Genomic DNA, 17684 nt, shown 5'->3' with positions numbered 1-17684 from the left:
TTCACCTCGCTATCTATCTCCAAGCCTTTACTGAAGACCAAGGATCCTTCACCTAGCTATCTATCTCCAGGCTTTTACTGAAGACCAGGGATCCTTCACCTAGCTATCTATCTCCAAGCTTTTACTGAAGACCAGGGATCCTTCACCTAGCTATCTATGCCCGAGGACTCAGGCGCGATGCCCGCTGAAGGCCCATTATGCTAACCAGCTAGGCCTGCTTAGCTACCTAGAGCTACTTGGAACCCTACTAATTCCACGACTGGTCTATCGACGCACCACATGAAGAGGCAAAAATCAGCCTTAACCCCATCGCGACGTCCCCCAAAGGCCAACTTTCTAGCCCTTGCTTTCTGCTTGCTTGCTAACCCGGCCTGCTAACTGCTAGCCTGCCCCGGTCTACTAATTGCTAGCTTGTTTAGCCCCGGTCTGCTAACTGCTAGCTTGTTTAGCCCCGGCCTACTAACTGTTAGCTTGTTAGCACAGGCCTGCTAACTGTCTGAATCGCCGTGTCCCCAGCCAGCCCAACTACTCACTGGACCCATATTTATTTTCAATCTCTTTTCAATTTTTAATTCGATTATACCTTCCGGTAACTTGCCTCACCCAATGTGATACGGAATCGCTATTATTTTTAATTTTAGAACACATTCAAGATCCTCCAAATGCTAACCAGCTAATTAGCTACAAGCTATTTAGTCATTGTTAGCCACTGCTAGCGGCTTTTACCTTCTGCACAGCCAGCCCTGTTTTTTAGCCTGGATAATTCTCGCCAGTCTACCAGTATCGAACTGTCTCTTCACAACAACGCCGGATTCCTGCTGTAATCCCTTACCCACTACTTCTGATCTTCCCAGCTAGCTTGCACCCAGTACCGAAGCTATCCCTGAGGCCCACCTCCCGGCCTACTCAGCTGTTCACCCGAACCCCGGCTAGAGCCCAATACTCCACTGGATCCTTGTTGTAAACTCTGCACCTTGGCTAACGCCACTGCCACGAAGCTAGCACCAGTTAGCCGTGAGCCAGGCACATCTCCCTGCTAGCAGGCACATCTCCCTTCCAACCCTGAGCAGACCCCCCCTACCACCCCCAGGCTACTAACTTTAAACGCTGTGTCGCTAGCGTAGTGGCGGCTTCCCTGTCCCATCTACCGCTGCCCCCTGGACACTGTGATCACTTGGCTACATAGCTGATGCCTGCTGGACTGTCCATTAATCACGGTACTCCCTTCTGTTTGTTTATGTTTTATCTGTCGGCCCCAGCCGGCTGTGTGTAGTTAATCCGACCCTCTCTGCCTAGTCATCGCCATTTACCTGCTGTTGTTGTGCAAGCTGATTAGCTGTTGTTGTCTCACCTGTTGTTTTAGCTAGCTCTCCCAATCAACACCTGCGATTACTGTATGCCTCGCTTTATGTCTCTCTCAAATGTCAATATGCCTTGTATACTGTTGTTCAGGTTAGTTATCATAGTTTTAGTTTACAATGGAGCCCCTAGTTCCACTCTTCATACCTCTGATACCTCCTTTGTCCCACCTCCCACACATGCGGTGACCTCACCCATTACAACCAGCATCTCCAGAGATACAACCTCTCTTATCATCACCCAGTGCCTGGGCTTACCTCCGCTGTACCCACACACCACCATACCCCTGTCTGCGCATTATGCCCTGAATATATTCTACCATGCCCAGAAATCTGCTCCTTTTATTCTTTGTCCCCAACGCTCTAGGCAACCAGTTTTGATAGCCTTTAGCCGCACCCTCATACTACTCCTCCTCTGTTCCGCGGGTGATGTGGAGGTAAACCCAGGCCCTGCATGTCCACAGGCACCCTCATTTGTTGACTTCTGTGATCGAAAAAGCCTTGGTTTCATGCATGTCAACATCAGAAGCCTCCTCCCTAAGTTTGTTTTACTCACTGCTTTAGCACACTCTGCCAACCCTGATGTCCTTGCCGTGTTTGAATCCTGGCTTCGGAAGGCCACCAATAATTCTGAAATTTCCATACCCAACTATAATATTTTCCGTCAAGATAGAACTGCCAAAGGGTGAGGAGTTGCAGTCTACTGCAGAGTTAGCCCGCAAAGTAATGTCATACTTTCCAGGTCCATACCCAAACAGTTCGAACTACTAATTAAAAAAATGACTCTATCCAGAAATAAGTCTCTCACTGTTGCCGCCTGCTACCGACCCCCCTCAGCTCCCAGCTGTGCCGTGGACACCATTTGTGAATTGATCACCCCCCATCTAGCTTCAGAGTTTGTTCTGTTAGGTGACCTAAACTGGGATATGCTTAACACCCCGGCAGTCCTACAATCTAAGTTAGATCCCCTCAATCTCACACAAATCATCAAGGAACCCACCAGGTACAACCCTAAATCTGTAAACAAGGGCACCCTCATAGACGTTATCCTGAACAACTGGCCCTCCAAATACACCTCCGCTGTCTTCAACCAGGATCTCAGCAATCACTGCCTCATTGCCTGTATCTGCTGCGGATCCACGGTCAAACAACCAGCCATCAATACTGTCAAACGCTGCCTAAAACACTTCTGCGAGCAGGCCTTTCTAATCGACATGGCCTGGATATCCTGGAAGGATATTGACCTCATCCAGTCAGTTGAGGATGCCTGGTCATTCTTTACAAGTCATTTCCTCACCATTTTAGATAAGCATGCTCCGTTTAAAAAATGCAGAACTAAGAACAGATACAGCCCTTGGTTCACTCCAGACCTGACTGCCCTCGACCAGCACAAAAACATCCTGTGGTGGACTGCAATAGCATCGAATAGTCCCCGCGATATGCAACTGTTCAGGGAAGTCAGGAACCAATACACGCAGTCAGTCAGGAAAGCAAAGGCCAGCTTCTTCAAGCAGAAATTTGCATCCTGTAGCTCTAACTCCAAAACGTTCTGTGACACTGTAAAGTCCATGGAGAACCAGAGCACCTCCTCCCAGCTGCCCACTGCACAGAGGCTAGGTAACACGGTCACCACCGATAAATCCATGATTATCGAAAACTTTAACAAGCATTTCTCAACGGCTGGCCATGCCTCCTGGCTACTCCAACCTCGGTCAACAGCTCGCCCACCCCGCAGCTATTCGCCCAAGCCTCCCCAGCTTCTCCTTTACCCAAATCCAGATAGCAGATGTTCTGAAAGAGCTGCAAAACCTGGACCCGTACAAATCAGCTGGGCTTGACAATCTGGACCCTCTATTTCTGAAACTATCCGCCGCCATTGTCGCAACCCCTATCACCAGCCTGTTCAACCTCTCTTTCATTTCGTCTGAGACCCCCAAGGATTGGAAAGCTGCCGCAGTCATCCCCCTCTTCAAAGGGGGAGACACCCTGGACCCAAACTGTTACAGACCTATATCCATCCTGCCCTGCCTATCTAAGGTATTCGAAAGCCAAGTCAACAAACAGATCACTGACCATCTTGAATCCCACCGTACCTTCTCCGCTGTGCAATCCGGTTCCCGAGCCGGTCACGGGTGCACCTCAGCCACGCTCAAGGTACTAAACAATAACATAACCGCCATCGATAAAAGACAGTACTGTGCAGCCGTCTTCATCGACCTGGCCAAGGCTTTCGACTCTGTCAATCACCATATTCTTATAGGCAGACTCAGTAGCCTCGGTTTTTCTAATGACTGCCTTGCCTGGTTCACCAACTACTTTGCAGACAGCGTTCAGTGTGTCAAATCGGAGGGCATGTTGTCCGGTCCTCTGGCAGTCTCTGTGGGGGTGCCACAGGGTTCAGTTCTCGGGCTGACTCTTTTCTCTGTATATATCACATTTACATTTTACATTTAAGTCATTTAGCAGACGCTCTTATCCAGAGCGACTTACAAATTGGTGCATTCACCTTATGACATCCAGTGGAGCAGCCACTTTACAATAGTGCATCTAAATCTTTTATGGGGGGGGGTGAGAAGGATTACTTTATCCTATCCAATGATGTTGCTCTTGCTGCGGGCGATTCCCTGATCCACCTCTACGCAGACGACACCATTCTGTATACTTCTGGCCCTTCCTTAGACACTGTGCTATCTAACCTCCAAACGAGCTTCAATGCCATACAACACTCCTTTCATGGCCTCCAACTGCTCTTAAACGCTAGTAAAACCAAATGCATGCTTTTCAACCGTTCGCTGCCTGCACCCGCACGCCCGACTAGCATCACCACCCTGGATGGTTCCGACCTAGAATATGTGGACATCTATAAGTACCTAGGTGTTTGGCTAGACTGTAAACTCTCCTTCCAGACAGAAACATCTCCAATCTAAAATCAAATCTAGAGTCGGCTTTCTATTCCGCAACAAAGCCTCCTTCACTCACGCCGCCAAACTTACCCTAGTAAAACTGACTATCCTACCGATCCTCGACTTCGGCGATGTCATCAACTGGTCACAACTGGTCACGTTGGCAACACCCACCCATAGCACGCGCTCCAGCAGGTGTATCTCACTGATCATCCCTAAAGCCAACACCTCATTTGGCCGCCTTTCCTTCCAGTTCTCTGCTGCCTGTGACTGGAACGAATTGCAAAAATCGCTGAAGTTGGAGACTTTTATCTCCCTCACCAACTTCAAACATCTGCTATCTGAGCAGCTGACCGATTGCTGCAGCTGTACATAGTCCATCGATAAATAGCCCACCCAATTTACCTACCTCATCCCCATACTGTTTATATTTATTTACTTTTCTGCTCTTTTGCACACCAGTATCTCTACCTGCACATGACCATCTGATCATTTATCACTCCAGTGTTAATCTGCTAAATTGTTATTACCTCCTCATGCCTTTTGCGCACAATTTATATAGACTCTTTTTTTCTTTCTAATGTGTTATTGAGTTGTTTATTGTTTACTCCATGTGTAACTCTGTGTTGTCTGTTCACACTGCTATGCTTTATCTTGGCCAGGTCACAGTTGTAAATGAGAACTTGTTCTCAACTAGCCTACCTGGTTAAATAAAGGTGTTCTCAACTAGCCTACCTGGTTAAATAAAGGTGTTCTCAACTAGCCTACCTGGTTAAATAAAGGTGTTCTCAACTAGCCTACCTGGTTAAATAAAGGTGTTCTCAACTAGCCTACCTGGTTAAATAAAGGTGTTCTCAACTAGCCTACCTGGTTAAATAAAGGTGTTCTCAACTAACCTACCTGGTTAAATAAAGGTGTTCTCAACTAGCCTACCTGGTTAAATAAAGGTGTTCTCAACTAGCCTACCTGGTTAAATAAAGGTGTTCTCAACTAGCCTACCTGGTTAAATAAAGGTGTTCTCAACTAGCCTACCTGGTTAAATAAAGGTGTTCTCAACTAGCCTACCTGGTTAAATAAAGGTGTTCTCAACTAGCCTACCTGGTTAAATAAAGGTGTTCTCAACTAGCCTACCTGGTTAAATAAAGGTGTTCTCAACTAGCCTACCTGGTTAAATAAAGGTGTTCTCAACTAGCCTACCTGGTTAAATAAAGGTGTTCTCAACTAGCCTACCTGGTTAAATAAAGGTGTTCTCAACTAGCCTACCTGGTTAAATAAAGGTGTTCTCAACTAGCCTACCTGGTTAAATAAAGGTGTTCTCAACTAGCCTACCTGGTTAAATAAAGGTGTTCTCAACTAGCCTACCTGGTTAAATAAAGGTGTTCTCAACTAGCCTACCTGGTTAAATAAAGGTGTTCTCAACTAGCCTACCTGGTTAAATAAAGGTGTTCTCAACTAGCCTACCTGGTTAAATAAAGGTGTTCTCAACTAGCCTACCTGGTTAAATAAAGGTGTTCTCAACTAGCCTACCTGGTTAAATAAAGGTGTTCTCAACTAGCCTACCTGGTTAAATAAAGGTGTTCTCAACTAGCCTACCTGGTTAAATAAAGGTGTTCTCAACTAGCCTACCTGGTTAAATAAAGGTGTTCTCAACTAGCCTACCTGGTTAAATAAAGGTGTTCTCAACTAGCCTACCTGGTTAAATAAAGGTGTTCTCAACTAGCCTACCTGGTTAAATAAAGGTGTTCTCAACTAGCCTACCTGGTTAAATAAAGGTGTTCTCAACTAGCCTACCTGGTTAAATAAAGGTGTTCTCAACTAGCCTACCTGGTTAAATAAAGGTGTTCTCAACTAGCCTACCTGGTTAAATAAAGGTGAAATTTAAAAAAAAATTAAAAAAATAAAAGACATCTCCAAGTCAACTGGTAGGGCATAAGGCTCAGCATCATTCTCCTCCTGTTGACAGTGTGACGTCTCCTCACGCTTCCTGAACTCAGCAGCCAATAAGAGACAAGCCTGTCGACAGGCACTTCTTTCCAGCTTTAAACGAATGTCTGAAGATGTCTCATTGACTATATCAGCTCGCTGTTTGGTTAAACTCGAAGGTACACACACACACACACACACACACACACACACACACACACACACACACACACAGGAAGAGGACTGGTGTGACAAAAACACAGTCATGGAGAGAGTGCTTTGAGGTTATGAGAAATCTGAACTGTCTTTTTGGGGCTCAGATAACCTCCAGCCCCGCTGAGAGTTTGTGACTTTTCCCGTGGAATTGGAGTGAATAAAGGGAGAAGAAGGATATTAAAACAGTCCTTTCAACGTACCATGAGTCTCTGTTGATGCGTCTTGGTTCAGGCGACGGCTTCTCTTCCGTTTCCCCCTCCTCTCCTTTAGCTGTGGGACAGAAAGACGAACCATGTCAGAGGTTAGTTAGTTAGGGGTGAAAGGTCAAGTTGATCATATCCCCCTGATATCCCCCCCCCCTGCCATTACTAGTCCTGTGTGCAGTAACCAGAACCACAATGGTGACACAGTTTCTCACGTTTGTACTACTGTAAAGAAAAAAAAGAAAGAAAAAAAGCAACTATCCACATAACAGAACATGAACATAAGGAATGTGGATAAAATAAGCTATAAGCTATAAACTATAATCAGTTATAAGACATTGAAATGGTGAGGTTTGACATCCATTATTTATGACGTTGCAAGTGCTCCTTGTGGCGAGCCAATCGTGCGTGGAGACTACTCCATATCACACTGATGCTCCTCGTGGCGGGCCAATCGCAGCGTGGAGACTACTCCATATCACACTGATGCTCCTCGTGGCGAGCCAATCGCGCGTGGAGACTACTCCATATCACACTGATGCTCCTCGTGGCTAGCCAATCGCGGGTGGAGACTACTCCAAATCACACTGATGCTCCTCGTGGCGAGCCAATCGCGCGTGGAGACTACTCCATATCACACTGATGCTCCTCGTGGCGAGCCAATCGCGCGTGGAGACTACTCCATATCACACTGATGCTCCTCGTGGCGAGCCAATCGCAGCGTGGAGACTACTCCATATCACACTGATGCTCCTCGTGGCTAGCCAATCGCGGGTGGAGACTACTCCAAATCACACTGATGCTCCTCGTGGCGAGCCAATCGCGCGTGGAGACTACTCCAAATCACCCTGATGCTCCTCGTGGCGAGCCAATCACGCGTGGAGACTACTCCATATCACACTGATGCTCCTCGTGGCGAGCCAATCGCAGCGTGAGACTACTCCATATCACACTGATGCCCTGCTGGAAAACCAATGTGACGCAGCTACCACCTCTAATAGTTCCAATCCAGTGTGTGTGTGTGTGTGTGTGTGTGTGTGTGTGTGTGTGTGTGTGTGTGTGTGTGTACTACCAGTCAGGTAAAAAATATTATACCTGCCACCAGGTATTAGGGATCTGTGTACCATACAGTTCAGTTAATTGGCCCTTTAATACTATGCAGTGTGTAACACACACACACACACACACACACACACACACACACACACACACACACACACACACACACACAGAGATTCTTCTCATACTCGGTTGTATTTGTAGCTAACCTTTGATTAGTATGTCATGTAGCTAACCGTTGATTAGTATCTCATGCATTATGCACCGAGAAACTAGCATACCTTGCTAATTACACGTTGCTAACTCTAACTGTCGCTGTGGATCTCCAGCTGAGTGCGGCTAACGAGCCTAAATGAGTTTTTCCTGCTTCAGTCTTCTGTTCTGTTCAGTGTCTATGGCTGTGTTTAGACAGGCAACCCAATTCAGATATATATATATTTTTTGGGATCAATCACATCAGATCTTTTCACATCAGATCTTTTTCAGAGCTGATCTGATTTGCACAAAAGACCAATTAGGGGAGAGAAAAAAAATATCAGAATTGGTCTGCCTGTCTAAACACAGCCTTAGTGAGTCCCAGCTGAACATAACGATATGGCAATGCAATGGAGGGCTAATTCCTGCTACTTCAACTCAATACAGAAATAGTCAGAGACAGAAAATATATTCTGATTGAATGACAATACTTTGGAGTGGAAAGTAGCTATACTGGCAGTGACACTGACAACTCTAACATCAAATATCTATGGGTAGAAGACTGAGCTGCCTGTGGAGACATTCTCCTCCATTAAATGTGGAAATGCCAGGATGTGTGCATTGTGACAGGCGCAGGGATAGAACAGAGAATCAGAATGTCCCGTGAGAGTTCCGGAACCAGAATCCTCATTATCATCGTCATAATCCGTCTCGTCCTTCCACACCATATTGTCAACAGGCTCCTACAGGTTCATCAAACTGACACAAAACTGACACCTTCAGCACCCCCCCCCCCCCAATACAACACACACACATTGTGATCTACACACACCTACACACACATTGTGATAACATCTTCCCACTACCCCAATACAATCACAACCTGACTGGGTAACTAGTGATGCGGAGAGGCAGAGAGATGCTCTGAAATGATACACTCTGTTTTATCACAGGGTTCAGCACGGTGAGACAACAACAAAACAATGAACACCCAGGGTGGGGGGGGGCGATCAATAAGATATCCAGTGAGGTACATCGGAGAAAGAAATATGTGGAATCAAAATCCATCTTCACGAGAACAACACGGGGGGGGGTTCAGACACACGTTATAGGCTACTGATAATCCAATCAGCTGTGTCTGTTGTCTCTTATCTACAGCCACGTTAACACCTAAACCCTCCCCTTATCCTATAACATCCAGGCACTCAAATGAAGAGTGACCATTGTAACTATGACAGGCTATAAGTGTCATTGCTATACTGAAAAAAATAAATAAAGGACAATGGCAAATGTCTATCTAGCCTACCAAGCTTTTTAGTGCTGGTCGCTGGTAGACAGAGAGAGAGCAACGTTAGAGAGGGTCTCCATGGTAACCACAGGGGGAAGTAGAGCACCAATAGGATCACAGAGAGAAAGGCAAGGCGGCGGTATCGGGTCTATGTTATATGGGGTGGGGGGGTGGGGGGGGGGGGATCGGCAGCGCGCAAGCACACACACACACACACACACACACACTAGACTCAGAAAGCAACAACAATAGAGGTACAGACCTTCGCCTCGCGGGAGACCAGAAAGGCCAGGACACTAAAGGTCTGGCTGAACAGAGAGAGAATAAAGACGCACACCAGACAATAGTTTTTCATCTACACCCACCTCCAAGAAAACCTTTTCAACCGGGCCTTTTTAAATCCCTCACTCAACTGTTGACATTTGAGCCTTGATCGCTGTCTGAGAGATTGACACATTACGCCTCTAGCTAATCAAACACATTACGCCTCTAGCTAATCAAACACATTACGCCTCTAGCTAATCAAACACATTACGCCTCTAGCTAATCAAACACATTACGCCTCTAGCTAATCAAACACATTAAGCCTCTAGCTAATCAAACACATTAAGCCTCTAGCTAATCAAACACATTACGCCTCTAGCTAATCAAACACATTACGCCTCTAGCTAATCAAACACATTACGCCTCTAGCTAATCAAACACATTACGCCTCTAGCTAATCAAACACATTACGCCTCTAGCTAATCAAACACATTAAGCCTCTAGCTAATCAAACACATTACGCCTCTAGCTAATCAAACACATTAAGCCTCTAGCTAATCAAACACATTAAGCCTCTAGCTAATCAAACACATTAAGCCTCTAGCTAATCAAACACATTAAGCCTCTAGCTAATCAAACACATTAAGCCTCTAGCTAATCAAACACATTACGCCTCTAGCTAATCAAACACATTAAGCCTCTAGCTAATCAAACACATTACGCCTCTAGCTAATCAAACACATTAAGCCTCTAGCTAATCAAACACATTAAGCCTCTAGCTAATCAAACACATTAAGCCTCTAGCTAATCAAACACATTACGCCTCTAGCTAATCAAACACATTAAGCCTCTAGCTAATCAAACACATTACGCCTCTAGCTAATCAAACACATTACGCCTCTAGCTAATCAAACACATTACGCCTCTAGCTAATCAAACACATTACGCCTCTAGCTAATCAAACACATTACGCCTCTAGCTAATCAAACACATTACGCCTCTAGCTAATCAAACACATTACGCCTCTAGCTAATCAAACACATTACGCCTCTAGCTAATCAAACACATTACGCCTCTAGCTAATCAAACACATTACGCCTCTAGCTAATCAAACACATTACGCCTCTAGCTAATCAAACACATTACGCCTCTAGCTAATCAAACACATTACGCCTCTAGCTAATCAAACACATTACGCCTCTAGCTAATCAAACACATTACGCCTCTAGCTAATCAAACACATTACGCCTCTAGCTAATCAAACACATTACGCCTCTAGCTAATCAAACACATTACGCCTCTAGCTAATCAAACACATTACGCCTCTAGCTAATCAAACACATTACGCCTCTAGCTAATCAAACACATTACGCCTCTAGCTAATCAAACACATTACGCCTCTAGCTAATCAAACACATTACGCCTCTAGCTAATCAAACACATTACGCCTCTAGCTAATCAAACACATTACGCCTCTAGCTAATCAAACACATTAAGCCTCTAGCTAATCAAACACATTACGCCTCTAGCTAATCAAACACATTACGCCTCTAGCTAATCAAACACATTACGCCTCTAGCTAATCAAACACATTACGCCTCTAGCTAATCAAACACATTACGCCTCTAGCTAATCAAACACATTACGCCTCTAGCTAATCAAACACATTACGCCTCTAGCTAATCAAACACATTACGCCTCTAGCTAATCAAACACATTAAACACATTACGCCTCTAGCTAATCAAACACATTACGCCTCTAGCTAATCAAACACATTACGCCTCTAGCTAATCAAACACATTACGCCTCTAGCTAATCAAACACATTACGCCTCTAGCTAATCAAACACATTACGCCTCTAGCTAATCAAACACATTACGCCTCTAGCTAATCAAACACATTACGCCTCTAGCTAATCAAACACATTACGCCTCTAGCTAATCAAACACATTACGCCTCTAGCTAATCAAACACATTACGCCTCTAGCTAATCAAACACATTAAGCCTCTAGCTAATCAAACACATTACGCCTCTAGCTAATCAAACACATTACGCCTCTAGCTAATCAAACACATTACGCCTCTAGCTAATCAAACACATTACGCCTCTAGCTAATCAAACACATTACGCCTCTAGCTAATCAAACACATTACGCCTCTAGCTAATCAAACACATTACGCCTCTAGCTAATCAAACACATTACGCCTAGCTAATCAAACACATTACGCCTCTAGCTAATCAAACATTACGCCTCTAGCTAATCAAACACATTACGCCTCTAGCTAATCAAACACATTACGCCTCTAGCTAATCAAACACATTACGCCTCTAGCTAATCAAACACATTACGCCTCTAGCTAATCAAACACATTAAGCCTCTAGCTAATCAAACACATTACGCCTCTAGCTAATCAAACACATTAAGCCTCTAGCTAATCAAACACATTACGCCTCTAGCTAATCAAACACATTACGCCTCTAGCTAATCAAACACATTACGCCTCTAGCTAATCAAACACATTACGCCTCTAGCTAATCAAACACATTACGCCTCTAGCTAATCAAACACATTACGCCTCTAGCTAATCAAACACATTACGCCTCTAGCTAATCAAACACATTACGCCTCTAGCTAATCAAACACATTAAGCCTCTAGCTAATCAAACACATTACGCCTCTAGCTAATCAAACACATTAAGCCTCTAGCTAATCAAACACATTACGCCTCTAGCTAATCAAACACATTACGCAAACACATTAAGCTCTCTAGCTAATCAAACACAAACACATTACGCCTCTAGCTAATCAAACACATTAAGCCTCTAGCTAATCAAACACATTACGCCTCTAGCTAATCAAACACATTAAGCCTCTAGCTAATCAAACACATTAAGCCTCTAGCTAATCAAACACATTACGCCTCTAGCTAATCAAACACATTAAGCCTCTAGCTAATCAAACACATTACGCCTCTAGCTAATCAAACACATTACGCCTCTAGCTAATCAAACACATTACGCCTCTAGCTAATCAAACACATTACGCCTCTAGCTAATCAAACACATTACGCCTCTAGCTAATCAAACACATTAAGCCTCTAGCTAATCAAACACAAACACATTACGCCTCTAGCTAATCAAACACATTAAGCCTCTAGCTAATCAAACACATTACGCCTCTAGCTAATCAATCAAACACATTACGCCTCTAGCTAATCAAACACATTAAGCCTCTAGCTAATCAAACACATTAAGCCTCTAGCTAATCAAACACATTACGCCTCTAGCTAATCAAACACATTACGCCTCTAGCTAATCAAACACATTACGCCTCTAGCTAATCAAACACATTACGCCTCTAGCTAATCAAACACATTACGCCTCTAGCTAATCAAACACATTACGCCTCTAGCTAATCAAACACATTACGCCTCTAGCTAATCAAACACATTACGCCTCTAGCTAATCAAACACATTACGCCTCTAGCTAATCAAACACATTACGCCTCTAGCTAATCAAACACATTACGCCTCTAGCTAATCAAACACATTACGCCTCTAGCTAATCAAACACATTACGCCTCTAGCTAATCAAACACATTACGCCTCTAGCTAATCAAACACATTACGCCTCTAGCTAATCAAACACATTAGCTAATCAAACACCTCTAGCTAATCAAACACATTACGCCTCTAGCTAATCAAACACATTACGCCTCTAGCTAATCAAACACATTACGCCTCTAGCTAATCAAACACATTACGCCTCTAGCTAATCAAACACATTACGCCTCTAGCTAATCAAACACATTACGCCTCTAGCTAATCAAACACATTACGCCTCTAGCTAATCAAACACATTACGCCTCTAGCTAATCAAACACATTACGCCTCTAGCTAATCAAACACATTACGCCTCTAGCTAATCAAACACATTACGCCTCTAGCTAATCAAACACATTACGCCTCTAGCTAATCAAACACATTACGCCTAGCTAATCAAACACATTACGCCTCTAGCTAATCAAACACATTACGCCTCTAGCTAATCAAACACATTACGCCTCTAGCTAATCAAACACATTACGCCTCTAGCTAATCAAACACATTAAGCCTCTAGCTAATCAAACACATTACGCCTCTAGCTAATCAAACACATTAAGCCTCTAGCTAATCAAACACATTAAGCCTCTAGCTAATCAAACACATTAAGCCTCTAGCTAATCAAACACATTACGCCTCTAGCTAATCAAACACATTAAGCCTCTAGCTAATCAAACACATTACGCCTCTAGCTAATCAAACACATTAAGCCTCTAGCTAATCAAACACATTACGCCTCTAGCTAATCAAACACATTACGCCTCTAGCTAATCAAACACATTACGCCTCTAGCTAATCAAACACATTACGCCTCTAGCTAATCAAACACATTACGCCTCTAGCTAATCAAACACATTACGCCTCTAGCTAATCAAACACATTACGCCTCTAGCTAATCAAACACATTACGCCTCTAGCTAATCAAACACATTACGCCTCTAGCTAATCAAACACATTACGCCTCTAGCTAATCAAACACATTACGCCTCTAGCTAATCAAACACATTACGCCTCTAGCTAATCAAACACATTACGCCTCTAGCTAATCAAACACATTACGCCTCTAGCTAATCAAACACATTACGCCTCTAGCTAATCAAACACATTACGCCTAGCTAATCAAACACATTACGCCTAGCTAATCAAACACATTACGCCTCAAACACATTAGCTAAATCAAACACATTAATCAAACCTCTAGCTAATCAAACACATTACGCCTCTAGCTAATCAAACACATTATATCTAGCTAATCAAACACATTAAGCCTCTAGCTAATCAAACACATTACGCCTCTAGCTAATCAAACACATTACGCCTCTAGCTAATCAAACACATTACGCCTCTAGCTAATCAAACACATTACGCCTCTAGCTAATCAAACACATTACGCCTCTAGCTAATCAAACACATTACGCCTCTAGCTAATCAAACACATTACGCCTCTAGCTAATCAAACACATTACGCCTCTAGCTAATCAAACACATTACGCCTCTAGCTAATCAAACACATTAAGCCTCTAGCTAATCAAACACATTACGCCTCTAGCTAATCAAACACATTACGCCTCTAGCTAATCAAACACATTACGCCTCTAGCTAATCAAACACATTAAACCTCTAGCTAATCAAACACATTAAGCCTCTAGCTAATCAAACACATTAAGCCTCTAGCTAATCAAACACATTACGCCTCTAGCTAATCAAACACATTACGCCTCTAGCTAATCAAACACATTACGCCTCTAGCTAATCAAACACATTAAGCCTCTAGCTAATCAAACACATTAAGCCTCTAGCTAATCAAACACATTAAGCCTCTAGCTAATCAAACACATTACGCCTCTAGCTAATCAAACACATTACGCCTCTAGCTAATCAAACACATTAAGCCTCTAGCTAATCAAACACATTAAGCCTCTAGCTAATCAAACACATTAAGCCTCTAGCTAATCAAACACATTAAGCCTCTAGCTAATCAAATAGTGTCTTACGCCTCTAGCTAATCAAACACATTAAGCCTCTAGCTAATCAAACACATTAAGCCTCTAGCTAATCAAACACATTACGCCTCTAGCTAATCAAACACATTACGCCTCTAGCTAATCAAACACATTACGCCTCTAGCTAATCAAACACATTACGCCTCTAGCTAATCAAACACATTATATGCCTCTAGCTAATCAAACACATTACGCCTCTAGCTAATCAAACACATTACGCCTATAGCTAATCAAACACATTACGCCTCTAGCTAATCAAACACATTAAGCCTCTAGCTAATCAAACACATTACGCCTCTAGCTAATCAAACACATTACGCCTCTAGCTAATCAAACACATTACGCCTCTAGCTAATCAAACACATTACGCCTCTAGCTAATCAAACACATTACGCCTCTAGCTAATCAAACACATTACGCCTCTAGCTAATCAAACACATTACGCCTCTAGCTAATCAAACACATTACGCCTCTAGCTAATCAAACACATTACGCCTCTAGCTAATCAAACACATTACGCCTCTAGCTAATCAAACACATTACGCCTCTAGCTAATCAAACACATTACGCCTCTAGCTAATCAAACACATTACGCCTCTAGCTAATCAAATAGTGTCTCTGTTGCTTATTCCAGACTGTTAGTATAGTATTACTGCATCTAGTGTCATTCCAAATCTGGAGTATTATAAGTATTAGTATTATATAAGTATTAGTATTATATGGAGTATTATAAGTATTAGTATTATATAAGTATTAGTATTATATGGAGTATTATAAGTATTAGTATTATATGGAGTATTATAAGTATTAGTATTATATGGAGTATTATAAGTATTAGTATTATATGGAGTATTATAAGTATTAGTATTATATGGAGTATTATATAAGTATTAGTATTATATGGAGTATTATATAAGTATTAGTATTATATGGAGTATTATATAAGTATTAGTATTATATGGAGTATTATATAAGTATTATACGGATATGTTCTAGTATTATATAAGTATTAGTATTATATGGAGTATTATAAGTATTAGTATTATATGGAGTATTATATAAGTATTAGTATTATATGGAGTATTATATAAGTATTAGTATTATATGGAGTATTATATAAGTATTAGTATTATATGGAGTATTATAAGTATTATACGGATATGTTCTAGTATTATATATATATATTATTATATACGGACATGTCCTAGTACCCACCTTGTTCCGGATCTTTCTTTTGTCAACTAACAATCTTGCCTGTTTAAAAAAATGTTTTTTTATTAAAATCAGGGATACATACTACATCATACTACAATCAAATCAAATTGTATTTGTCACACGCGCCGAATACACTTTACAGTTGAAATGCTTATTTTAACCAACAATGCAGTTTCAAGAAAGAATACCGACAACAACAACAACAATACCAATACAACAACAACAACAACAACAACAACAACAACAAAGTAAGAGATACGAATCCAGACTGCCTTGGTAATAACAATACTTCTACCACACAAATAATAATCAATAACCTTGCGTCTCTTTTTTCTGTTATTATTGAAGAGTAGCGAATGACTTGTTATGTTCTGCCGGTAGATAGAAGAGGAAGTCACACCAATAAAGCAGACGACTTCCTCTTGAGTCTGAACACCGTCCTTACTTCCTCTTGAGTCTGAACACCGTCCTTACTTCCTCTTGAGTCTGAACACCGTCCTTACTTCCTCTTGAGTCTGAACACCGTCCTTACTTCCTCTTGAGTCTGAACACCGTCCTTACTTCCTCTTGAGTCTGAACACCGTCCTTACTTCCTCTTGAGTCTGAACACCGTCCTTGCACTCACAACATAGCATGCCCCCCCCCCCCCCCCCCTGGCTGAACCATAGTAACCTTGGTAAACCCTTCCTGTACCCTAGTAACCTTCCTGTACCCTAGTAACACTCCCTAGTAACCCTGGCTACAGGTTCAGGGGTCAGCAAGCAGCAGGGGTACTGGTGAGCTGATGAGAGACAACTTCCTTCTGGGACAGGAAACAGGAAAGGGAAGATACACCAAGAGGTGAGACAGGAAGTGGAAGTGACAGTTGATGACAACTGACTCGCTGTTGGACAAGCGAACTACTATGGCTCCCTTGGCGGGCGGGGGGGGTTCCCTGGGCCCCCCCCTTCAACACCCTAACCACCTGTGTGGGAGACCTTCCCAGGCTACTCACAAACTAGAATCAGGGTGCCCACTCCGACAAGGTTAATTGACCCACAGTCACGGTGACATGATATCATTGATACCCCTGCCCACCCCCAGCAAGATGCTCCCCCTTTTCTCTCTCTGTCTCTCTCTCTCTGTCTCTCTGTCTCTCTCTCTCCCTCTCTCTCTCTCTCTCTCTCTCTCTCTCTGTCTCTCTCTCTCTCTCTGTCTCTCTCTCCATCTCTCAATTCAATTCAATTCAAGGGCTTTATTGGCATGGGAAACATGTGTTAACATTGCCAAAGCAAGTGAGGTAGATAATATATAAAGTGAAATAAACAATAAAAATTACCAGTAGACATCACACATACAGAAGTTTCAAAACAATAAAGACATTACAAATGTCATATTATATATATATATACAGTGTTTTAACAATGTACAAATGGTAAAGGACACAAGATAAAATAAATAAGCATAAATATG

The 17684-nt window shown here is 42.7% G+C and overlaps 1 protein-coding gene across 3 annotated transcripts in view; it reads right to left on the bottom strand.

Annotated features, from left to right (window-relative positions):
- Window positions 1-17684, bottom strand: part of LOC135573323 (tetraspanin-18B-like) — a 171982-nt gene that overhangs the window by 48560 nt on the left and 105738 nt on the right. For 2 of the 3 annotated variants that reach the window (XM_065022277.1, XM_065022278.1), the window contains exon 2: window positions 6601-6670. In XM_065022277.1, the coding sequence (XP_064878349.1) occupies window positions 6601-6603 (3 nt within the window). In that variant the 5' untranslated portion in view covers window positions 6604-6670. Of the gene's footprint in view, window positions 1-6600; window positions 6671-16232; window positions 16252-17684 lie in introns of those variants that run through there. The other variant, XM_065022279.1, reaches the window with a different exon arrangement.

Source organism: Oncorhynchus nerka, linkage group LG9a, assembly GCF_034236695.1.
Source record: "Oncorhynchus nerka isolate Pitt River linkage group LG9a, Oner_Uvic_2.0, whole genome shotgun sequence".
NCBI lineage: Eukaryota > Metazoa > Chordata > Actinopteri > Salmoniformes > Salmonidae > Oncorhynchus > Oncorhynchus nerka.
The sequence above is the reverse complement of the archived record's forward strand: the minus strand, read 5'-3'. Positions and strand labels throughout refer to the sequence as shown.